The 26113-nt window shown below is 38.4% G+C and overlaps 1 protein-coding gene across 1 annotated transcript; it reads right to left on the reverse strand.

The window, feature by feature from the left end:
- Nucleotides 1-1718: 1718 nt before the first annotated feature.
- On the reverse strand, nucleotides 1719-25809 carry LOC137184077 (E3 ubiquitin-protein ligase Itchy-like). The gene is made up of 24 exons (XM_067591410.1): nucleotides 25645-25809; nucleotides 22159-22250; nucleotides 21447-21588; nucleotides 19315-19439; nucleotides 18071-18205; nucleotides 17166-17211; nucleotides 16880-17061; nucleotides 16330-16567; nucleotides 15212-15307; nucleotides 13635-13809; nucleotides 13426-13495; nucleotides 12605-12689; nucleotides 12299-12427; nucleotides 10797-10869; nucleotides 9871-9942; nucleotides 9207-9295; nucleotides 8591-8750; nucleotides 8328-8461; nucleotides 6780-6920; nucleotides 6420-6540; nucleotides 6137-6241; nucleotides 5897-5993; nucleotides 5185-5257; nucleotides 1719-4827 (listed from the first exon to the last, which is right to left on the reverse strand). Exons 2-24 carry the CDS (start codon nucleotides 22226-22228, stop codon nucleotides 4728-4730), a joined length of 2658 nt encoding a protein of 885 aa, XP_067447511.1. The 5' UTR covers nucleotides 22229-22250; nucleotides 25645-25809; the 3' UTR covers nucleotides 1719-4727.
- Nucleotides 25810-26113: the final 304 nt, after the last annotated feature.

The raw sequence follows: 26113 nt of genomic DNA on the forward strand, positions 1-26113 counted from the left end.
ACTTTAGAAGTCAGTGAAAGTTTGAAGGAAAGAGGTCGAACACATCTGTGTGTAAACGCTATATAAAGAAAATTGAATCGAGTATGTTCCAAAAAAAGTGTTCCCTAAATATAACTGAACACATTGTTTCCTTCTCAGTCCTCACACACAACCTGTCTCCCTGACAAGCAGGTGCATTTGTTGATTATCTGAGTTTGTGTATATGTGAGCATGCAGAGCTTAAGTAGTGCTTTTGCCTTCACATGATTCAGTATGAGTTTGCATTTCTTAGTTCTTGCAGCCCATTTGGCTCTTTGCAGTGTGTTTTGTTTGCATTTGGCCTGCTGGCATTTGGGGCCTTCCCGAGCCTGGTTATGTTTTATGGGTTTTGGTTTTCTGTTTGCTCTGTTTTCCTCCTGTGTTCATGTGTCTTCCCCACACCTGCCCCGTATCAGTCTCATCAGTCCTGCCCTGCTCCCTGTGTTTCCCTCAGCCTATCAGCTCCCAGCCTGCCCTTGTGTCCAGTCACCTGTTCCCCATTTGCTCATTAGTTCAGTTTGTTTGTATTTTCAATAGTAAATATAATTTATTTGTGGAGTAGCACTGATATGAGAAAAAATGTACAAAAGTACAAAATAACATTGTGCAATCACTGAAAAGTAATTTATAATCCAATAGAATTTTAAAAATATATATCTGAACGATATAGAAACCCTGAAACTGTAAAGAAAGATTGAAACACAAATATTATACAAGCTCCCTTAAGCTAATTACAATGTATTAATTACTGCTTGTTAGTTAAATTATATCTAAACTACATCACCATGAGCAACATAGTATCAAAATGACCATTCGCATGAATGACTGTGCTGAGTGGGGTTAAAAAAGGTTTGGGGCTGGTAGGAGAATTGCATGTGGAAATATAGAGTTGAATTTTGAATGAGGATCAAATACAGATATTCAAACAAATAATTCAATTTCATAATATTACATTCAGTTTCAAGTTTACTGGAATTCAGTTCTAAACTTTTTTCAATTCAGTTATTCAGGTTAAACAAGACAAATTCAGACAATGTGATTCAAATTCAGCGTTTTATGCAATTATTCAAGTTGAGCGATTCAAATTAAAATATAAATGATTCAAATTCAGTTTCTAGTGACACATATTTCTGCCCATAGTTCAGCCTCAGTATCCTGATAATATACATGTCCTTCACTACTAGAAACAGCTGGATATGAAAGCTTCGCTGGACTTCGACAACATGAATTCAGACTGTCAGATTCATAAGTGAACTTCATCACACCACTTTCAAACTGTGCACTCCTGACCTCTAGTGGCCAAAGTTTGAGAGAATTTTCAATCCCATCCATCAATACACTAAAACATTAAAACGATTCACTGATTAAGTCATTAATAAAGGGCTAAATGTTTCACACTTTCTGATAAGTCATCAGCCTACAGTTCTCAGTGATTGTAAGTCATTAATGAAGTTTTAATTATTTCACACATGTGCATTTTAGAAAATTGTTTTGTGCCCACAACATAATCACCTTTTTGGACTTAAGGGGCTCCATAAATCAATGTGTCTGATAAGTTGCAAAAACGTTGATACTGACCACATGTTCAGTTGTATATGAGTGTATGTTGTGTCACACTTGGCGCCGAGTGTAAGATAGGGCCCAATGTCTTTCACACTCACACCAGTTCTTTTATTCATCCATCAAAAGCACAAACAGACTCACATTTTTGATTTAATTTATTAAGGTGACAATTTCTATTTTACACATCTTTCATGTACATCAGAAATTAAACAGGGAAAAGAAAATATAGTGTTACCATAAACCTCTTATTAAAACCTTTCTTTTACAAAAGAAAATTTGTTATTGACACCATTTACAACTTGTTTTCATATACAGGAGAGTGACAGTGGTTTAGTTGTATACATGGAGGATTCTGGAGACCAAAAAAGAAAAATGAACAGAGCAGTGAATTATGATATTTAGGCCAACATATTTGCTTAACTACTATGTCCCTGGGAGTTAAATACGTGATCAAAGATAACAACAACAGTCTGCATTAGGGGTAACAATCTGAGGCAAAAATGTAAATAGGCAACTTTACCAATCAATTTTTCATCATGATACACTTGTTAAATCTCAGTTTTTCTACACTGACTTTGTCTCAGTAGTTGTTATCCCTGCTGAAGTCACAATTAGCCATCAAAATGTTGGCCATGTGTCATTAGCTCAAGACTTATAGCTTTCCACACTGGTGCAGTTTCTTCAGAAAGACTTCTGGTCTGGTTACTTTTCCACAGCAGGGTCAAGAAGGACTGACCAGAGCCAGTCAGTATTAAGTATTAAGTATTAATTTGGCCATAAAGCCTACATGTTCAATCATCTCTGCTGGCATCAAGCTGCTAAAAAAGATGCCCCATGCCTGAGGGTGGAAATAAGGCAAACACCAAAGAGTACCTCACCATGCATGTGGAAACAAAGAGCCTGAACTGAGACAACCAATACTGGATGTACCACAGTGTGGAGGGAAATTTTCAAAAAGTGCTGTGCTTCGTCAGACCAACACCAGAATCCAATATTTCTCAGTAACCAAACCTGTCTTTTCAGTATGCCAATTTACAAGAACACTCCAAAACGAGCAACCACACCACCTGGTGCGTTCATTCACTCTAGATAAATGAGATTAATCATCTTCTTAAACTCTGTTACTGTTGATCAGATGTTGTGTAATGTCAGTCAAACCAAACCAAGCCAGTGTTTGCAGTTATAATGTTACTGTAGGAGTGTTTCTGTATGCAACTGGATCCCACATTGGTTAAGCATTTGGATTTTATTATTCCCCCCCCCCCCATACACACACCTCTGTAATTCATGAACCATAAACGGCCAAAATCTACTATTCTAGTGACCCATGACCAACACCACAGACAGAATCTTTACCTTAAAATTAAATCTCAAACACATCTTAAAAAATGAAAACATAGACACAGGTATTATTTCATTGTGTGCTGAAATTAATTTTGAAGCAGTACTTTTGCTCGTATGTAACTGAAAACTGCAGATGACATCTGAGGAATTCTGACTGTGGTTCAGTTAATGTTCTTTTCAGCGTAAATGGGGAGACAAACGTTTTATCACATCTTTTGGACAATGGTTTTACAATTACTATATATACTGTATATATACTGTATATATTAGCTTAATTTATTTTTCTTATTTACTTTGTGGTTTGCAAGTTTTGAGTATAACGTATTAAGCATACAACCATGGCCATTGCTTTGTCACTCACCTTAAAATGCTACATGTGTAAGTGGAGCTACATGGAGTTTCTTTCTGAGTTTTGCATTTTAAATGCCATTTAGGATTTTACCTAAACTGACACGAAATTGATTTGGTTTGACTTGCATTTTGGTATTTTTCCACCTTGAGGTTTTAAAGGTTCTGATACATTAGATCAAATACATCTTAATTACTGAACACATCAAACACCATCTTAAAATACTCACTTCATTCCCTGAATTTTTCCTCAGGAAAATCCACTAGCCCACCCAATGAATTAAAAGAAGGAAGATGTAAAAAAATCGGTTGACATAAGATTGAGATGAATAACTTATAAGATTCTCCCAGAATACTCCTAAATCCCATCCTGCATCACAGCGCACAAGCTCTGGCCCTATAAAACTAGGGTCAATTTAATTTCTGTTGAAGTCTTCCAAGTTTACCACCACTATAAATATTGGAGGCTACAACACTTTTCACAATCATTAAGCAGTTCACAGATCAAATACTATAGAGCTAGGAATACAAAACTGTTTCTCACTCTTCACTTATATCAAGCATGTCTCCCAAATATCTTTGAAGCACCAAGACTGCCTGTAGTTTAGCATTAATTTGGGTAACTCCTTTTCATAAAGTACTGTCGATCCACTAAGTCAAAGCTATCATCTTATATTGTCATGTGTTACTGTTCAATTTAAAGTTTAACTTTAGTCATGAGGAGAGATGCAGACAAAAGTGTGAGAAATTTAAGGATATGATGGGAAATGACAATGATGTGGATGACGCTGAAAGCGAGCAAAACTCATTCTAATGCAACAAACAATCTTAGAGCAAAAAAGTTGACTTTTGGTGAAACTTAACCCTGTTTTAACCCTCTCAATCCTGCCTTTGAACACTTTGACATTTAGATGTTTTAATGTAGAGCAACTTAATAAGAAGAAATCAGGTAGTCAGAGACACCTTGATAAGACATGACTGCTGGAACCTGTGACCCTTCTGGTTATGAGATTTTGACACCGACTCTGAGGCCGCCTTGTTGCTCACCATTACAAGATCACATGTGTGGGGAAGAAAAACTACTGCTGTCCCGTTAAACAGATGTCATAAAGGGTGAGGTTACAGGATCCCATGCATAATTTGCCGCACGTTCTGAGAAACAGGAGCAGCTTCAGTATTTTGGTTTCAAAGAATACTAAATTTTCAGGTACCAATCAGGAATTGAGAGGCCCGCTGCGAGCGTGGTGTGCAGGGTAGACGCCAGCTCCTTCGCAACAACATGCAGGCAACAGTCTTGTACCCGCACCCATGTAAGTACCATACAGGTGCATGCATGCATGAGCACAAACATATGAAACACCCGCCTATTCTGAAAAGGCTCCCTGATTTGAATACTGGTGGTGTCTATTCCTTCAGACTCCTGCACCCACTATTTAATCTCCTCCAGGTTTCTCTCACTCCTGCCCGAAACCTTCTGTCTCCTCGATGGCAAACATCAGCTTCTCCTTCAGCTGCTCGTAGCTCTTGTAGGGCGGCAAGTCCAATCTGTTGAAGCTGTGAGAGTAAAATAAAAGATTAATCAGCCTGGACTCTCTAGTGTTTTCATAGGTAACAACTCTTAAAAACAGCTAAGAATTAGCATCAAACAAGACTAAGATTTGGCCTATGAAGAACTACTTTCTCTTATACATATAAATACTTATAAGCTATAAGGACTTTTCCTTCAGTATGTCCCCACTTTTAACGACTAACCAAGCAAACAATCCAAAATAAAGCAGGAAATACTACAGCTTCCAACAATAAACTCCACAAACAGGCTTGCTGTGACCACAGCTTAGTTAGTTAAGTAACTTTAGGGGCTTGACTCCCACTGAGTGAATCTACTGCAGGTTCTACTTTGCATGAACTCACCATGTGTGACTTCTGGGAAGCCAGTTTTCCTTTCCCACCTTCTCAATACAGAACTTCTGGGGACCGTTGCTTCCTATAAGGTGACACACGAGTACAAGTGAGTGGGAGTTAGAATGATCATGGTTAATTTATTACACCATCATCAGTATGACAGTTCGAAAAAACTGGAACAAACATTTTAGCCCTACACTCTCAGTTTGAAACGGTTCACTGTTGATGCCACTCTGCACCATCTAGACAACAATATAATTTCCTACAGAAGGCGTCTCTTAATTTGTCCAGATATTGTTGTCCTGCTTCACTGTGATTAACTCACCACCACTCACCCTTTTGCACTTTGTGCTGCTGCACATACTGTACCATGAATCAAAATAGCAGGTGTGCTTGGAGACGCCCACACTATCCAAACACTAACCTAGATACATATTTTATCTGCATTGGGGATTAAAAGCAGTGTTTTGCTGCCCTCTCTAGTTGAAAGTTAAAGCCTCTTTCACCTCTGACTGCACTCACAGTCAATGATGTGTGTGTTCAGAAATGTACTCTGTTGCACCTGTAACCGCACCAACCAACAGTAATCAACCCTAAGTGATATCATGGGGTCCTGGAGTACAGCTGTAGGTCACTGCTGCCAGGTGGGAAGTTAAACCACATTTTCAGGGGGTGTCAAGGTCACTTTTAAATGGTCACAGTATGTTGCTGTAATTATTACCCATGAGGTCAGTGAAGCCTCCTACAGGCAGGCGACAGGTACCAGTGACAAACTGCAGCAGCCTCATCCTCTTCTCATTGTCCATCTCCTTTATGAACTGCAGGAAAAAGGAGTATGATGGTTAAAACACTTAAAGTCACAAAGTCATTACACCTATATTCTTTCCTTTTCTGAGTGTGTCTGTAGATCACAGTAGAAAAGTTGAACTTCAATACATCACTACTGCTGGTGCACACTGACCTGCCAGAACCAGATGATCTGTTTGCTGCTGCGAGCGTAGTGTCTGTAAATGGTGTTTCTTTGCCAGTCTGCCAGGTCAATCTCCTGCATACCACACAGCATCACCTGTACAACACACAAGTTTATATTAAAAGACTCATTCTATTTATTTTACAGTGAAATCAGCTTATCTTCCTAAAAAGCAAATTCAATGTGCAGTACAATACGTGCAATCCAGATGTTGTGCATCCCGCATCCTAAATCATGTATCATGTAAACAGTACAGTTCCCTGTTCATCCATACCTCCAGCTCTTTAGCATCAAAGTACTGCAGGTACTGCTGTGGGAGGACCTCGTTAAAGCCTTCAAAGAAAGCCTGTGTCTGCTCTTCCACTCCTCTGGACAGCCTCCACTCTGCCACCAGCCTGCGGTCAGAGACAGAGAAAAAGCACACAGATATTACACTCCATCTTGTAAAAAACTGAAAAACACCAAAACAACAGTAACACTTAGGTTCATTGTGTGGTTTGTTTTAAGAAAAACTACATTCTAGTCCAAGCAACCTGTGAAATCAACCTGACATAGAATCTACTGTGTGAATTGTTATGTACTTAATTAAGAAGGCTGGATGGAAATGACTGAATCTTATCTAGATGAAACTCACCTGATGTACTCCTCTTTGTTCTCCTCAGTGACCTGGATGTCTCCTCCTCCTGGTTTCAGTTCGTGGGTGGTGATTTCCCCCAAGATTTCTTTGTCAACAGAGAAGAACATTTCCAGCTCACACTCCTCGATGTTGTTATTCCTAAAGAGCAGCACGAACAATTACAGCACAACTATTACAACAGCCAGTGTGTCAATCTACCTGTCTCACTTTTCACTTTTTCTCCCATTTGCTGTCGCTGAGGAGAGAGTTTCTGGTTTCATCCTTCATATAATATCAGACACTCAAAAACTATACCACGCATAACAAGGTTTTTTCTTGGAGCCCTACATACTACTATAAGGAGAACTTGACTCAGTACCAGCCTCTTGTCTTCTTGAGTTCATATTCAACTTGGACTCACTGACAATGTTTTATATTGTATATTATTTATATTGTAGGACTAGATTATAGATTTTTCAACCTCTAATCCTTTAATGCGTCACAGTGGACTATTTAGTGTACTAAAAACATAATTGCTGACTCGTCAGCTTTTTGTCCCAGTAGCAGTCCTCAGGGACGCGACACGGCTACTGAACATGCCGTTTTCAGGAAATGTTTCTCAGGGTTTTTCCCCGGGAAACTGGTTAGCAAAGATAGTAAGATCTAATATCAGCTACTATATGAGAAACAAATTCACAGTCAACAAAAGATACAAAATTATTGGATCAAATTTTTTGTATCAAAAGTTCATCTGTTTTTTAGCTGCAGCCAGAACCTGTATTCTGGATGTGTGATACATGATGGAAAATCTGCCAGAGACCAGTCCAGTGTAGAGTCCAACCAGTCAATATCGACCTTACAATGAACTTCAACTCAGCGCAGATGGTATTGGGTAAAATGTGTGACTATCAAACTTTAAAAAAAAAAATTTTAAAAAAAGTTTGACATCTGCTTGTGCCCATGAGTTTTTCCTCAAACATCCCCCCCAGACTGTGGCTGCTTGAGTTGTATTCTGTACTTTCCAAGAAAATTGTCAAAAAAAAAACTCAGGTCACCTAAAGCTGAAATAGACAGATCCTAGTTACTAGATAATGGTCTCAACAGATGTCTCATTAGATTTATGGCCTTTTTTGTTTGATAGTCTTTTTACACTGATGTTAAATTTAAATTTATTATATCAAGCATGATAAAGATGTTAGCTAAGGTGGTCTTTATTCAGGTGAGGTGAGCCGCATTAACTTTGATATGCTGCTGGAAACCTCTGCCTCTTCATCTGCAATTCATGAGCAGTGACATTTTTACAAATAGCCTTGTTGTTATAAGTGTGAATGACTTTACAGACTTAACTCAGACTCCAAGTCAAAGGCTTAAACCTTGACTTGGATTTGCATTTTGTGAGTCATCTCTGTGCTACAGTACAGTGAGACATCAGGAAATCAAATTATGCACTGACTTGCAACGCATTTAGCACAATGGTATAAAGTAGTCAGGACTGTCTGATACTATTTGAAGTTTTACTAAACTTTCAATCCAAAAATAGAACAAAAGACAATTTGATCAACTCACTTGATCCACATGAGGGAGTTGTAGAACTCAGGGTCAATTGACTCCAAGTCTTTGAGGGCCAACGGCTTGTTTAGGATGCGCTTGTAAAATGGCAGTGAGAAACCTGTGTCGATGAATTTTCCATGGAAAAGAGCCTGAGGGATGGAAAATTTTACAAGTTGCTGTGTGGAAAATTCTTCTCTGAGCAGTACAAAACTACTCCTGCAATGATCTTTCTTGCAATACTAATTAATACAAGTCCAAAACATGACAAAATGACAAACCATGGCGATGAAGCGTCCTATGAACTTGAAATACTTGAGGTGGTCAGGGTTGATGTAGGAGGCAGGGTTGATCTGGAGACAGTAGTTATCTTTACCAGCATATTCAAACAGGCAGTACATGGGGTTCAGCACCTCATGGGACAACAGGAAAAACCACTCCCTGAAAGAGAGGAGACGACAGAAATGAGAAAAATGACCCTACATAGCTAAAATAGCGGCACAAATGGGGTTCAGCACTGCATTCCACTCAGTGTAGATTTACATAAAAGGAGTGAAATTATTAAAAGAAATGCTGCAAATACATCAGAGCAACTGCTGACATAAATACAGACATCAAGAAGGTATACACCAACAGTCTAGCTCAGCCTCTTACCTCATTATCTCAAAAAGTATTTAAAGGAGACTTCTGCTGTAGAGGTTGTGGTAGACTATATTTCTATATTTCCAATGAATTTAGTAGCAAAACCTCAAAATCACTGGCAAGACAGGTTACAAAATGTCCAAATAATTCTTCTAAATAGTGAGTAATAGGCCAAAGCAATAAACGTAACACTAGATATTTAAATCCTGGGAGAGCGCACATTCACAACCATTTATTTTAAATTTTGGGACTTACCTTGCGACGCCTCCATAGTCGAGGCCTTCTTCTCCAGGGAAGATGATCCACAGTCTCCTTCGCAAATCCTGAGCGTTGAAGCTCATGATCTAAAACAGAAACAGTGTGTTGATAGATGTAATTACTTTACACGACCCTAACTAAGTGCACAGAGGATATTAAAGTCAGTTCACCCTATGATCATTAAATATTGTGATCAAATAATTTAATCTACTTCATATTTTTACTCCCTGCACTTATTCCACATTATGTTAAGTATGAAAAACTACAGGAAGGAAGGGTAATAAAATGTGAAATGACATGAATCCAGCTGTCTAAAGTATCACTGATGTATGAGAGAGAAAGACATAAATAGTCAAAATTATTCATAAAATAAAGTCTCTGATAACTGCATTTTAGTTATGTTTTTAAGACCTCACATTGGCCTTACATTAAGGCCTTGTAAGATTTTTTCACGCTCTTCACACTGAGACCCCAAGGCACCATTACGTTGGTTTTATTTAAGAGGTAATTATACTAATGTAGAATTCCACTGGAGAAGTATACTGACTGAGGCACTCAACATTTAGAGGTGGAGTAGGTGAGGCACATTTTCTGAGTGTAAAAGCACATGTTGAGTTGAGTGAGCTGTGTGTGACTGCGTGGCTGGGGCGGGTCACTTTACCTGCTGGAAGGAGTCTTCAAACAGCGTTTTTCTGGAAACAGTGATCTTGATGTGTTGAGGCATCGCCAGTTGCTGGAGGAAAGGGGAAATGTCAGAAGCAGTTAGCCATCAAATGTGCTTTCAGTTGTGCTTTCACTTGCCAGATTATGATTCATTCAAAATGCAATTAACACTGGGGGACATAGTTGCTATACACTACTGTATATAAGACACACAGCATTATATGTATAATCACAGACTGTTTACGAAGTATATGGGTATAATGCATTATACGCTTTTGCTCCAAGTATTATGATGATTCTTATACAACAAGGTATGAAAACAAAAAAAGATACAGAACAAACACATTGCGTATTCTCTTATGGTAAATTTATGTTGATGATAAATAAATACAATATATAATAGATACAAAAGGACTCCACAAGTTCAGACAAAATCTGTTAAGTTAAATAGTTCCTAATATTAAATGTACTTAAATTCAATTTGTTATATAATTGTCAATAAGGAATAAACAAAATTTGAAGATTAACTGAGGTGTTGTAGACAATAAATTATCTCAATCCTGACGGATGATAAGATGACTTCAGTCCCCTTTATACTGTGCAAATTTTGTCCCGCGCAAACAAAATTTAACTGTCATGATGAAAATGTGATGAAATATTTAGCTGTCAATCAAAAATGGTGTTCAGTGGACAAGTCTCACAGACCAATTTATTGCGTTGGTGACCAGACTCCGTCAAAATTCATCATCATCAGAATACAACATAAAATGAACCCACCTGCCAAAGTGTGACATCAAACAAACTTGCAACATTGCTGTTATTGCACAGTGTGTAGGTTTTACTGTCATCAATGCTGAAAGTGTCCTTTACATTAGAATAACTTAACAGTAATCCTGTCAGTCTGTGCACTGTTATGACTCATACCTGGCACCAGAATCTGAAGTACTGTACTTTGGCTTTGAAGTCTCGAACATAGGTGATTTGAGGCCCATTTTCACTGTGAGGGAACAGAAGCAGAGATAGACTTTTAATATGTATTCATATCTTAAAGTATATTAAATGTAAATGTATCTTATTCTATGAGGTTACTCAGCCATTAAGTTACCACTTCTGTCAGTTTTTATTGTCACATTCTTATCCCTTGTTCACCAAACTGGTTTTTCCACTACTGCAACCAGACCACAGTAAGGTCGTAAGTATTCTCAAGTAACGTTGTGCTCACAAGTTGTTATCATGAGTCAACTGAGGTGTTACATTTGAAGGAAAGCATAACACTGAAGGAAAGCAAAAGAGACTAGATAACCCATTAGTCGTAAAAGACGTAACAGTTTCTAAAAATAGAGGGATTTCACAGACAGTGACTCATATCACTAAATATTTGCTGAAATGAAACTACCAGGTAAGAAAAAATGAAAAAATAAAAATAATATAAATTTATTACAAAAAAAATTGGAATTTTCAAATACAAGATAAATTAAGAAATACTATGTCATTGAAGAAAATATGAAAGAATTAGATACCTATCAGCATCAAGAAAATATTTTGTCTTAATACCAGTTTTATGAGTTAATTCATTACATTATAGCACAAACACTGTGGTATTCACTGGCTGGAAACACTCATCACTCATTTATTTCTGGCATGCAGAAGTGCTAGACAGACTAAACAGAATTTGACAGTGTCTCCATGCAACATGTAATCAAGGTATAACAGTTACAAAGGAGTGACTAGTATATGTGTTTTACTCAAGTCCCTCTAAAAAATGTATACGTTTATAATAATTATAATTATAATAACCATAATAATGAATAATTCCAGATGTTCAGTCACACATTGTTGTAATTTAAATTTTTGTTGATGTACCCAATTCTTGAAAACCTGCTTCATCTGCTTCGACCCATTAGTGATTTCCTCATTTCCCAGAACGTCATTTGAAACCAGGAAACATATGATGCATCACCTCATCTACTTTCAGTCAATTATTCATTTAAAAACAATTTTCTTGCCCGTTTTAGAATAAAAGCACACAAAGATCACTGAAGTTGCTCCAAGCTCCACAATGTACTGAAAACTGCAACTGTTCAGTAATAGAGTATGGTGCTATGATCAGGTTTTTCTACTTGTTACTAAAGATAAATGACCAAAGGCCTTATTCTTAAAACAAAGTATTATTATTCCAGTATTTGGCATGAACATACACTGCTTCTGCATTAGTTGTTTCTGTTGAGTATGCTTAACTAACTAGCTTGCTTGTGTCTGCAAACAGTGGTTGATTTTTCTCATTTCTACAAGTTGGGAACCAAAGTCAATAAAGTCAGGTCACAGATTACTTGATGCCCCTTTAAGTAACAAAATAATACTGTTATGTGATTCTCAAAAGTGTCAATATTGTGAGAAAGTAGAAAACAATATGGCGGAGGACATACAGTGACGATTTTCCAGTGCGAGGATCGATGTAGGTGGTGGTTCTCCTGTTGTGGTCGACGAAGTAAGGAATACCATCTACAGTAAACCTCATCTCCCAGCCCTCTGGAAGTGGCTTCTCATTCAACAACCTAAAAAATAAGATTAGATCAACATTTAGAAGTGGATTATTTCAGGAGCCGCTAAAAACAAAGATACAGCAAACAAATCTACGTCACACTCAAGTATAGTACGGTTATATTTTCATCTGATATGCATGATATGCATGAAATGATGCCAGTAGAATATCCAAAGACACAAAAACTAACCCCTGTGTTCGAGGGTCCTCCCACTGTGTTGACCGTGTAGGGTGATGTACAAAATAAACTCTGCCGTTGGAGTCTGTTCTCTTCTCTGAAAAAAACACAAACAGTAACAATCAATTAGTGTGTAATCAAACTTGTAGTGATATATGACGGACAGAGTTTAACAGAATGACATTCAACAATGCAAATGAGTCCCACAGCAAACATTAGGATGTACAACTGTGTATCAACAGAGCTGCAAAACAAAAAGCCAGCTCAGAGGCTAACAGCTAGGGTCCACTGAAAGATATCAAGGTCTAGTATTGGCCAACAGGTCCCAGATGAGGATAATCCAGTTGTGTAACAGTCAGATTAGTCCACAGATCCAGCAACAAATGCAGTATATCAGCTCAATTGCTGGTCAAAATCTGAAAAATTAAGTGATTGTTTTTGATGCACAGAAAGACACGTAAGACATAGCTTTCCTGTTGAGAACACACACATGCAATGTCTCACCTGTGTGGAATTGTGTGGGATCCCCGGGTTGTTTCCGTAATTACAGAAGTTTTACCTTTGCAAATTCAGCTGCTGCTTTGAACTCACTGTTGACAGCTACTTATCTTAAACCAACTACAAACTTCTTGAGTGTTATTAAGTTCTTACAGGAAATGTCATTGGCACTTAATATCACTTTAACACACATAAGTACATTTGAATAAAAATCACTAAACAAAGTGTAGGTGAGCTAAATTTGTCTCAGGTATCAGATGAATGTTTTACTGTCACAGGTTAAGTACTGTCTCAAGAGTCTTTGTATTTAAATTGAAAAGCTTTAAAGATCTTACCCCATCCATGTGGAAGAGGCCCGAGAGGATCAAACTCCTTATTCTGAGTGGCTGAGACCTGCTCTTGCGCCTACACAGCAGAGAGGGAGAATAATTAATATGAATTTTAAGAAAAGCACTTACAGGAAAACTACAGTGTTTGTATTTGATGGTTGATTTGATGAGCCCTCATCACCGCATCGCATCACATTACAAAGAGGAAGTCTCACCCCAAATATGAACCTCTGGTTGAACTGCTGCATGGCGCCCTGCAGCTGGCTCCGCTGATGCTGCCACTGCTCGTAGTTACGCACCGTCTCCATTGTGGGGCGCTGCCACGTGGTGGTTCGCTTCACATGGTCAACAAAGTAGACTCGCCCCATCTGGTCGACACGGCGTTCCCAGCTGAAGACAAAAGGGGACAAGGGCAGAGTGGAGGAAAGAAAGAGTGATTACAGATAGACTAGCTAAAAGTTAAAGCATCATAAAATCATTGGATACCATTTAAGCCAATTAATTTATCACTGTGACTTTACATTTTAAAAATCTATATTTTGTACAAAAAACTGGCAAAAATGTATCTGAACACCAGCTATGTCAATAAAGTTTTTTAAAAAATGACGGAAAAAAGAGGAAGGTTAAGGAGGACAAGCAGGATTAAAATATACTGCTATGGTGGACGTGAACCATTGGATCCACATTACCCTACCGTACATGTTTAAACATGGGAGTGCATAAAGCTTGGATAAGTAAATGTGTTACAGCTCAGGTGTTAAGTAACTCATCAATGTGGAAGATGAACGGGGGGCACATGGTCTAACTGCTGCAGTTAAAAATGCAGAGAAAAATACAGAGGCTTTAGTGGTGTGACTTTCGAAATCAACATAGTCTGCAGGGTTTATACCTCACTGCTATGTGGAATTTGAAGACTACAGAAATAAGGAACACTGACAAACTGCCTGTGAAATTACAATTGACTTAAGTTTATCTCCATAGAGAACTGTGAGGCCCTGGTAAAACCAGGAATTTAAAGAAATGAAAGATTTCATTTTAAATTGTTGTGATTCTAGGCAATAGCAGAGAGGCCTGTCGTCAAGCGACAATACTTGCCAAATAAATACACTGACCTATTTCAGGTAGTTCAAGGTAACCTGTAGAGTTTTCTTGTGAACAAACAGTTGTGTTTACATTCACTGTTTCTCGTCACACTGTATATATCATTGAGGCCTTACAAATGCGCATTTCCTTCTTCATAAACATTTGTGAAGCTGATCTTTTGAATATTTTGAAACTTACTGAAAAGCATTGATTCCATATTTACAGTATCTTCTTTCCTACCTTCTACTGGCACATGATGGCTATGAACTGTAGTATTGAACTATCATCCACGTGCACATGTATATACACAAATGCCCTCATAATCATGCTGGCAGAGCCTGAGAAACAAACCAAATGGAAACCCACTCCTGGTCAAAACTCTACAGGGTACCCTAAACTAGTGACTGATCAAATGCAGTGCTGTCTTTCTGCCAACATGTGTAGCACATGTAGCCAACACACTTTGATGATTTGTGTGAGAATACAAATTGCAAATGTCTAAGTTGGCAGATACAGGTAATTAACAAAACATGTTAACAGCGTAATCAGCATATTTAAACAGGGCCTGAGCCAGAATCCAGTAACCATATCAATGAAGATGAAGAGACAGTTTCATTTGATCTACAAATAGATTAGAATCCTAGAAACCTGAAAGAAAACTACTATCTGTATCTGAGAAAAGAAAGATCAAACGGGGAGGACTTTTTACCCAGGGGGCAGTGGTTCAGGGCGTTCCCACGTTGTTCTCTTTTCCACGTGATCGACAAAATACAACCTGCCGTTCTGGTCCACTCTCTGCTCCCATCTAGATAAAACAATGGCAATAAAATTGACAATGTTAGGTAATGGTTCACAACTCTGACCATTTAAATTATATAAAGCTTTAAAACAGCTATTACAACATGAGACATCCTACTACAAAAGAAGCAAATAGCCAGTGAATGTCACAATGACGACACTACAACAGGTATTTAAGGAATGATTGTCTGAATGAAACCAAAGAGAGAAACAGAAAGAAAAGGACGGCAATGATAAAAGAGTGAGTTAGTGGCAACCACAGTAAAAATGTAAAATGAAATAAGTGACAAACTCAAAGATTGAATCAATGACAAGACACAGTTTCATGTTTCAGACAAACATGTCACCCTTTCATATAAACAATTATATGGTGTGAAAACATGTCTCCAGCCACTGGTGCCTGCACAATATCTTCTGATAGATTTTAATAAAGGTTTGCAGCGATATCTAAAACAAACCTACTAGTAATCCCACTCCATTGACACACATCCTTGTGCTGTCAATGTGCACACACTTGATCAATCCACAGATGGTTTCAGGATAAATAAATGTTCATTAAACTTTGACTCATTGCTGTACTTTTGATAGGCTGAAGTGCTTGTCATGTTCCCTGTAGGCAAGGATTCAATAGACTCTAGTTTTTGCTCAAAGACGACCCAATTCCTTTGCAACACACTAATCCTACTCTTAATCCAATGTTTCTTTCTTGAACTTTGTGTTGATGAAACAAGTAGTTAATGCTCTGTCACTGCTCTGTGTTTTTGTCTCAAACCATCATAGAAAGTAGCAAAACATAAAATTAGCTGTTTGTCCAGGAAGCTATTATACTATAATTGTTCAGCATGACATCGGAAGATTAGATAATACTTGCCACTCTTCCATGTTAATGCCAGAATTGACCTCCATTAGCAACATTTTTGCCGAGAACCCCCCCCCCCCCCCCCACCCCCCAAAAAACTGTAATTTTGATTATTCTTTAATAAAAAACTTCCTCAGCCCTGTTGCAAAGACAACAAAACGAGAACTAACCCGGGGGGCAGCGGCCCAGGGTTGACTGCAGGGACCCTAGGACTGACAGCAGGCGTGACGCTGCTGGTTGGCTGTCTGGTTGCTGTGGGTACAGAGCTAGCGGCTGATGTGGAGTCCCTGTCCGAGCCTGCAGAAGGACTGGCGTCTGAGGCCGATGAGGGTCCTGAGTGCACCGGTGTGTCGGAACCTGATTGGCCATCACTGGCATCAGCTGGTGCAGAGCCGTTGCTGGAAGATGCTGAAGAAAGAACCAGATTTCACTTACAGTTCCCTCTTAGGTCCTTAGACCAGGACAGCAATTGCAGGTATGGAAATATTTGAAAGATTTAGTCTCAGCATGTTTTCATCTAGATGAACTAAATGGCAAAGCTCTTTATCTTTATCTTTATCATGTCAATAGGGCTCACATTTAAGTAAATTGGTCATACAAAAATGTCATTCTCAGTAAGGCCCAACTCAACTCAACCCTAGTTTAGCCTGAGGGTAAGAAGAAGAGCACTTAACCTTTGTTGAAAAGCCTCTAGAATAGACCTGAAAGTAAATGTCTGACCTGGTGAAGAGGTGGGTCTGCGTGGGGTTGGAGGAGGAGGTCTGGAGGGCCTGGGTGGTCGGAGGGGCCGCGAGCCCCCTGATGACACTGAGGGAGACCCAGTGCTTTTCACTGACCTCTGGCCACCGGGAGAAGGCCGGTGCTCTACACCGTCTACAGCGGGAGAACTGTCTCTACTCCGCCTATACGGAGGGATGGTGGAAGAAGGTAAATAAAGCAGGAAAAAAGCTAAAGCTAGATATGTGACACTAGTGAAGCTCAATCAAAGAAGGAATAGGTGTTGTACCTTATGGAATAATCTCCATTAGGTTGCGATTTCCCATTTGATGTAGCTGAAGCAAAAACAGACAACATAAATGTTACAAAAATATGAATTCCTGATCACAAATACTGTAACTAAACCAGTTAAACAGACAAAAAAACGTGTATAATATGACGGTATTAAACCTCATATATAACAAATAAACATCATTTAATCCAAGAACAGAAGTAAAAATGCAAATTTACATTCCATTCTTGAACTTCAAGCAACTAAAACAATTACACTGAAAGAATGACAAATATTTGCATATGCCTGCATGGTATAGCAGAGACATATTCCTTAAAAACCCCATATGGCTCTCATTGTAGCATCAGGCCAAAATTCAAGGTTCACTTTTGTAATCTGTCAGTACAGTCAGAAATGGAGAAGCAGCTTTGATGGTCTGTGCATGGCTCATTCTAAATGTACAAAGTATCTCAGTAAGATCACTTTTATGATTAGTCTTCAATGTGGCAAACAACTCAGGATGCTATATGTGTTCTGTACTGTAAACTTTGTATGGAACCTTAACAGAATGCCAAGGCAGTGTTGACGCCACAGCTGTTAGGAGAAGTGCTCTCTCATAAAAATTGTATAAATTGGTTCATCATCAGTTAAAAAGAAGCCTTGGTATATTTGGAGAACAGATTTTTTATGTTTACTCACAGGTTAAGCAGTGTCTCTTTGCAAGATAGTCCAAATACTGACAACCAGCCAAAGCTGCATGAAATTATTCCTTATTCCAGAGTTTTTAACTTGACAGTTGCAGTAATATATCTGTATTAACTGCATCTTTTACAGTTAAAATTACAAACATACTCAAATCAAGCCTGCATACTTTTCAAATAAACTCTGTTTGGCTTGTGGCCCTTCGGTGAGCCCTGACTCACTGTGATGGTCGGCTTCAGCCGTGGCAAACATCTCAGGGTCAACAGTCATACCGTCCAAGCAGACGGACAAGTCTCCTACCACATCTGACTGGTCTCTGTCTGCACACAGCTGTAAGGTCTGCACCACCTCAGAGACTACATTAAGATGACAGAAAGACGGTTAGAGTAGGACAAAGACAAGTGAAATATAACAAATGCTATTAATGATGCAGGCATGCCATAACCAAATTAGTGACCAGGTGTATTTGATTTGTGAAGCAAGGTAAAAAAAAATTAAAACAAAGATTATTAACTTTAAGAAAATAAATTCAAAAGTTCCCATTTTTACCTATAAATGTCACTTCTTGGCAACTTGGGGAAGTCTTTAGACATTATAGTTTAAATTACAGGAATGATGTAAATTAGAGGAACAAGACTAGAACAGTTAATTCTGCAGTTCAGGCTGAATGTTGCTCTTGTTGAGATAATTATGGGCTCATTTGTAACAAACCCAAAATATGTTCAAATCTAAGAGTAATCTAAATTACAAAGTGTGTACTTTCCTGCTCTGACATGGAACATCAATCAGCTCTTGACATGTGATTTGCATCCAGAGTTATTATCATTAAAACTTCTTGACAATGTACATGCAGAAAAAAATGACCAAGCAGGAGACTGAATGGAGTCTTTATGAGACACAAATCAAAGTTTAACAGCTCAAAAATCTACAGTACCAGGCAAAAGGGGAAAAAGCAGCCGGCTCCTTCAGAAATGTTAAGTGGAGCGCCTTTTTGATTTATTTTTTACCCTGAAAAAGTTCAATAAACCACATCTGTAAGTGCTTTGAAATACTCTATTTGAGGTTTGCTTGATTTTTAATAAAGGCCTGAAGAGCCTCAAATAGTTTCATTAAAATAAATAAATCTGTTTAACTGTTACATTTTGTTTGACTGATGCAACACAGCTGTATCAACTCAGTACCACACCAGGGAGGCACTCAGAAACTCCGATTTCATCAACAAGAAGACCAAGGAAATTCCACCAAAATGTGATCAAATAAAAAAATATAGTGTGTTACCACTTTATAGACTGCCTACATAAAATAAAAATGATGTTGTATTTTCCACTTAAACTCTGAAAAACAGCACTGATTTGCTACTTTACAGTTTCACATAGCAGATATATATATATATATATATATATATATATATATACACACACACATACATACATACATATATATATAGTGTGTGTCATACACTCACTTTTCATATCGTTAGACTTGAGCGTGTCACTGACATCCAGCGTGGCCATGCCAAGCAACACGTCCGACTTTAGGGTCTGGTGGCTCCACACGCGAAACACCAGTTTGCTGAACGGAGTCACAATCCTGTTGAAACAAACAATTCAATGCATCGATGCTTCTGAATGAAAGAAAGAGCGGTGCCTGGATCTGGTTTCAGAAAGCCCTCCAGGGACTTACTGTCAGGGCTTCACCAACATTTTATTAATCATGATTTCAAGCTCAGCAGTCTCTCTTTTTTCAATCAGGAATCTGGTAATCTGCTATTTTACACTCAACCACAATTTACAAAAGGTGAACAAAGCAACAACAAATGCTGATAATACAAATAAGTGAATATGTTTTTCTAATGTATTGATCTTTTTGTAGGTGCTGCACCTCTGTTTGGGGGTTCTTTTCAAAACTATATTTGGCAGGTAAAAAGTGAAAGCAGCTGGTAGTGAGCAGCAAAAGTCTGTGATGTCATAAAAAACAGCCAACAGACAATGAAGTTCAGAAGCTATTCAGGGATAACGAGTGTCTATAACCATCACTATGACAGTTGTTTAGCTAGCACCCTCAGCGCCCCCAAGAAAAAACATTTGTGGACACATGGGCTCAGGTCTCATTACATCCTATAGTAAACACCTGTTACATAATAACTCTGCCCTCATGGGCCAAAGAGAAACTAGAGAGGAACTCTATATTAAGAAGGTCACTGTGAATACCAGAAGATCCTGGACAGGCTAAAATAAAGAAGACATCCGATGTGTGAATGTGTTGGACTGCAGGAAGTCAAGTGCTCTATAGGTACAGTATATGTTTAGAACCAGGATTCCTGTAAATTAACCAGACACGCTCTCTCACCACTGTGAGACGTTTTACTTGTAAGTGCCAACCACAGGAGGACAGCATATTGTTTCTTAAAACACACACTATTGTCCTGAGCTCAGAGCTACACTGCAGAAAAAAATCCTTCCCGAAAACCAAGTCCTGCTGACTCATTCTGAAAGAATACATCTGCAGGCAAGACATCTTGATAAAGATCATATGTTCCACCAGCAATTTTACACAGTTATAGGGAAGTCTATTTTTGAATGCTGTGGAGAAACTCAAAATGATCTGGGCAGTTTTTCAAATACTACAGTCGGCCGTAATTTTTCATGATATGCTTCTTCGTCAAAGCAAAGCAAAAGCCCAAATAACTACACTGGTTTCATGAATCACTTAAACCCCAGGGAATGTTAGCTACCTCATGAACAGCCACTTTAGTTTATTACACCAAGACCATCAACAGAGTTATACAAGTGTTTGTGCATTTGTGTTGCTGCACTTTACCCAGCAGCACAGGTAGTGACAACTATATGCTGTATGGTTTCTTTCTAAGCTTCTCAGCAATGATTATGATGACACTAAGAAAAATGCTACTAGTTTTCCTTAATAACATTCAATATTGTTTCTGCAGTAAATTTATAGCTTGGTGACAAAGGACAATAGTTTTAGATGTCTGTACAGCCTATAATTCAAAACATGTTAAGTGCTGATATTTCCCTTTAAATTCTTGCAGGTAAAACTTTAACTTCAACATGTACACACATGAAATCTGTGCTGGAGCCAAACCTGAGAAAAGAAGCTTTCGTAAATAAGAGCTTTTTTTTGTATTGCCATACTGAAATACCAGACTGTTGACATATAACACATTAGGGTGACTAATAATTTGTTTAAGATCTCTATCAAAGCTGAGTAAATTGACTCTTAAGCTCCTATCACACATGAACTGCAACCCTGAAGTTATCAGGACATTAACCGGAGGAGCTGCATTTGAGAACCGAATGTCCAAATAAGTTGGATTGGACATTAAAGGGACTTTACCCTGCTAGCTGCCTAGTACAAAGTCTGTATAATGTCCGACTGTTGTAGATGTGTTCTGTGAACATTCAAACACTGGTAGTCGCATTGTTGTCCTATGTTGTAAATCCCACCTTGCAGGCAGCACAATTGAGCTAACATTTGCATTTACAATCCTCTCAAGTCATTTAATGAGTAGCAAGAGATTCTCATTGATGCAATCAAACTTCACATGGGTGTGGTAGTCGTGATGTAACTTTGACTCACACAGTGAGCGGCTGCTTCCATTTGGGGCTGTGGGTGTTGTTGCACTTCTCTGTTTTCTTGGATTTGCCGTCGACCGTCACTTCTACATAAGGACTGGGACCAAACCAGTTCTTCTTGTTGTCTTTCAGTTTTGCTGATAGCACTGAAACAGGAAGATAAGGAGAAGAGACAGAGCAGCAGTCAGTCATGATGGTACCAAAAGAAAAAGTCAGACAAAAATAATTTGAGAACACAGAAACAATGTAACGCACATTTTTAAATGAAAAGCTCAGGCAGAAAAGAGGAACATGACTGTGTTGAAATTAAAAGCAGTGCAAAATTTATTTGGCAGAAGAGGCAGTGTGCCAGACATCTTGACTTGACTTGTCACAGTAGAAAAGCACAGGTGTTACTAATAACATCAACAATGGCTATCTGTTCTATTCTATTCAAGTGTCCCCGTAAGCCATGATAGTGTGACAGTGAGCCAGCATGAACAATAACAGGACCCTGAAACTGAAGCATCTAAATGGAATTCAGCCGTCATTAATTTTTTAATTATTATTAATTACTATTATTATTATTGAACAGAAGTAGTATAATAATGTTAAAAAATACAAAGCAGAAAAATATACAAAAAATTACAGTGTGACGCGTGAAAACATGTGAAATACCAATAATCTAATATTTGTACTTGATCCTCCGATCAATTTCATGAATATTAGAAACTTACCAATGATTTGTAGCTGTGCCTTCATAGGGTACCCATTAGAAGTGCCCGACTTGGTGACTCCACTGTCCATGACATAGGGCTGGGATGCAGGCCTGCAGCATTAGGACACATAGACACACAGATGACATAATTTGGATCAAGTATATTTAGTCCACTATATGAAAGACTTGCACAAATTACACTGTAAACTATTAACATATAAAACATAAACATAGTACAGATCTGTATCAATGACTGACAATGAATGTTTTTACCAACAACCCCGACCAAAGCTTGCTACTGTTTACAGTAAATAGGTAAACAACATTATTGCTTTAAGCATAACGAAACTTAGGCTAAGTTTCGATTTGATTTATTCTAATAATCATCCATTTTCCAAAAGTAAGTATAGTTCATCATTCAGGAACATAATAATGACTACATTATACTGCACTGTCAGTCACAATTAGAAGTTGACAATGTAGAGTATGATGACGCAAATCATCATCAAAACAAGTATCTCCTCATGCTGCTAGCATGAACGACACACAATTATGGTCTTCTTGTTGCCTCTTAATTATCTCATGTGAATTTCTTTGGCCTGTTTTCATGTCATTTGACTTTGCACATAAAACTTTGTGCACAGTCACAGGAAAAAAAAAAATCTGTTTCTCCTTGAAGCATGAACCAGCTTTAAGCCATAAAATAAAGCAATCTTTCATTTGTTTTCCAGGCTGTATTCACAGTACAAGAAAAACAAGAAAGACAGTAATTACCCAGTCTAAACCAGGTCAGCTCACTGAGCTTCCACAATACCCCATGTAGCCCTCAGCTACGTGAAATATTACTAATATTATACAAGTCTCGTGCTTTTTCCATTATTGGTTAAATGTAGTTATTGTAAAAACACTTTGGACAAAAATGCCAAATTAACATAATGTAATGTAACAACTTTTCTCTGCAGAATCGATTTTAATAGATGCTGCATTTATAAATTGTCTTCCCTTCTGGGAATCTGTCCTCACCAACACCAAACAGCATTATCACAATGGTTGATATTTGCATTAGGAAAACAGACTGACAGTAGCTCAAACAACAAATAACACTGACTCAAACAAGCTTAGCATTCTGTTCATGTTACCCGTTATAGTTATACCATCACAAAAGGTAATAAAAGGAGACAGAGGTCAGGCTTGAACTCTGAAATGATGCCTGTATTCACCATCATCTACTGTCACTCCAGTGTCTTCAGCCCTACATCCAACCTGCACAATGTGTGTCAGAGGGCCAAATACAAGCCTGGAAGGTGCGCTGACTAAATAATTTGGAAACACTGCTTATAATCATTGCTGCTCTGCTTATTCATAGCTCACTACTGAAGATGTAACTTGTGTTGAAATTGGTATCTTTGCCTCTTCTGTGATAGATTGTTCCCTGTCCATCTTTAAAAACATCAATGTAAACTGGCAGCTCTAGAAAGAAGCCTGAAGAGACTGACAGCAACACTTGATGTTTACAAGACACACTGGCAAAAGCATCAATTAGTTTTGGGAATAATTTCCCCTCTAAAAAACATACACACAGGTCAAATCATGTTTGTCATCTTGCTTGACAATTTAAAAAAAAAAGAGACATGTCAACAGATCCAATGCCAACTAGGCTGCACCACTGTCAATCAAAGGAAAAGGAGAGGGAAACGTTGGCAAAACATCAGAAATCAGGTCCTGTGATCTCTCCTAGAATCTGGTTCGTTACCTCGACGCATCACTGAATAATGTATTTCCCTCCATCTATCTCGCACATGGTAGAGCAGGAGAAAGTGAGGAGCTCCTGGGTAAACTTTCACTTTGGCTACTGCTCTGGTGTCTGTCAATAATTCATTGCAACTGCTGACTTTGCAGCCTTGCATGCAGACTGACTCAGTTTCATAGATGAAGGCCTTTGCTGAATATTAAACTCTACAATGACCTGCCTTGACTTGGATTTTTTAACCAGCTGAGTAACATCATCCAAAGGCCAGTTAAATTGTGTTTGGTCGGTCTGTGGGGCATTTTAAATTGAATTTAAGGTCAAATTGCTCAATTTGCTTGCCTGCGGAGCTCTGATCTCTTATGGTCTTGGGTGTTGTGTGCCTAAACAGCCCACTTGGAGCAATATGACCTAAAGCTCTCTAAAGATCAGTAAAATCTCTAAAGACAGCCAATAGTTTCATTCGCTATAGGATGAACTTGTATTTTTCTAGGCTGTGAACTCCTTGACCTTGTGAACTCCTCCAGATTAACCATTAACCCCATGACTGAGAGGTGCACAATGGTGCATGTCACCAAAACAAACTCAAGAGCCCTGTGTTCATTTAATCAACCTGTGTTCACACTTAAAGTAGTGAAAGATTTACACATTAGGTATCCAAAATATGAACCCTAAAAGCTAACACCATCTAGGTAAATTATTCATTATTCATGGGTTATTTTTGGCAGTTCACCCCAATAGCTTACATGTCATGAATAACAGTGAAAGTCTGATCTGTTCGTGAACTAGGCCCTCTGATGAACACCAAACATTACATGTGTCATGGAGGCCAGAAAATTACGTTTGAGATATTGTGATGGATTATTAATAGTCAGAACATTTCCCGTAAAGAAAAGGAGGCCAACCAAGTAAACAGACATGAAAACTGCAGCCAGCCTGCCTGTTCAGTCACCAGATGACTAAAAATATGATATTGCCTGTAAGGAAAACAACAAACAAGAGGACGCAAACTGGAAGAAAAACAACAACCTTGCCAAGTTGCGGATGACTAATAACTGTGACAAAAATATCATTGTTTCTTTTCCTCTTTGCTTGTCTGTTTCTCCCACGTAACTGCAATTATATATGAACGCAAAGCTATGCAGTCAGAACAGCTGCTGTAAAGAAAAACTGAGAAAACAAAAAAACCGTGTGCCATAATCTCAATAATTCATTTTGACAGCAGTTCGCTGGATATTCAACCATTGTGAATTTTATCGAAGAGCACAACACTAAAATAGCAGATATTAAACTGAGTTACACGTACTATTCTCTCCATACAAAGCTGAGGAGGAACAAAATTAACTACTTACATTCCTGTTTGTAATTATTAACGTTATCTCTGTCTGGTACGCTAAGATAATAAGCGTTGGTAAAGATTACATCATTTAGTCCAACTAGCATTGAATAACGAGCTAACGCTAACTTATTTAGCCGGACAGTGAGGAACAGTTGGTCCTGGGTGTCTGATAACCTGCACTGACGCTAAATAGTATGTATATTTACAGTGTCGGGGTGGTCACAGGAGTTGCTGAGTACGTGTTGAATGTCAGCTGGCCACCAGCTCTGACAGCCCCGCTGCCATCCCAGCCCCGGCTAACTGCTAGCCTGCTAGCTCGGGTCATCATCATGGCAGGCTGGAAATCCCAAAAGTCCAGCAGCTGTGAAAAGGATAAATATCACCTGCGAGAGATCTAGTAACCAGTTTCTATCGCTTACCCGGAACCGAAAGGAGGCTGTGATACCAAAGTGTTAACGCCGCAGTGAACTGCCAGCCCTCGGTGAACAGGATGTTTTGGGTTTCAAGTCGGGGATTCACTTCAAGGAAGAAGAAACTTCCACCATCTTCGTAAGCTCAGGTCACGTGACCGAAACAAGGTGGGGCATACGCGACTCCCCCCTGTGCGCTGTGATTGGACCAGAGTCGGAGCAGGATGGACCAATTAACGGTCAGTAAACATGGGGCGCATTTATTATAATTAATCATTTATTGAAATATATCCATGATTTGAGGCCCTCTTTTCAACTTTATTTAAAATACAGTAATATTACGATACAAATAACAGTACAGGAAGTATTAGAGAAAAAAACTAAAACAAACTTATCATAAGAACAAACAGAAATAAAATTGTACAATGTAAAAAGATAATGGTAAAGAAATTAAAAGAGAAAAATTAATAAATATAAC

Source organism: Thunnus thynnus, chromosome 6 (assembly GCF_963924715.1).
Source record: "Thunnus thynnus chromosome 6, fThuThy2.1, whole genome shotgun sequence".
Lineage (NCBI taxonomy): Eukaryota > Metazoa > Chordata > Actinopteri > Scombriformes > Scombridae > Thunnus > Thunnus thynnus.

Excerpts from the sequence above, each read along its gene's own strand:
- LOC137184077 (XM_067591410.1), bottom strand. The coding sequence starts at position 22,228 with ATGGACAGTGGAGTCACCAAGTCGGGCACTTCTAATGGGTACCCTATG. Across the intron at positions 15,308-16,329 it reads CCTGGGCCGCTGCCCCCCGG|ATGGGAGCAGAGAGTGGACC; the intron begins GTTAGTTCTCGT and ends TGTTTTATCTAG. Across the intron at positions 6,541-6,779 it reads AACAAAGAGGAGTACATCAG|GCTGGTGGCAGAGTGGAGGC; the intron begins GTGAGTTTCATC and ends CTCTGACCGCAG.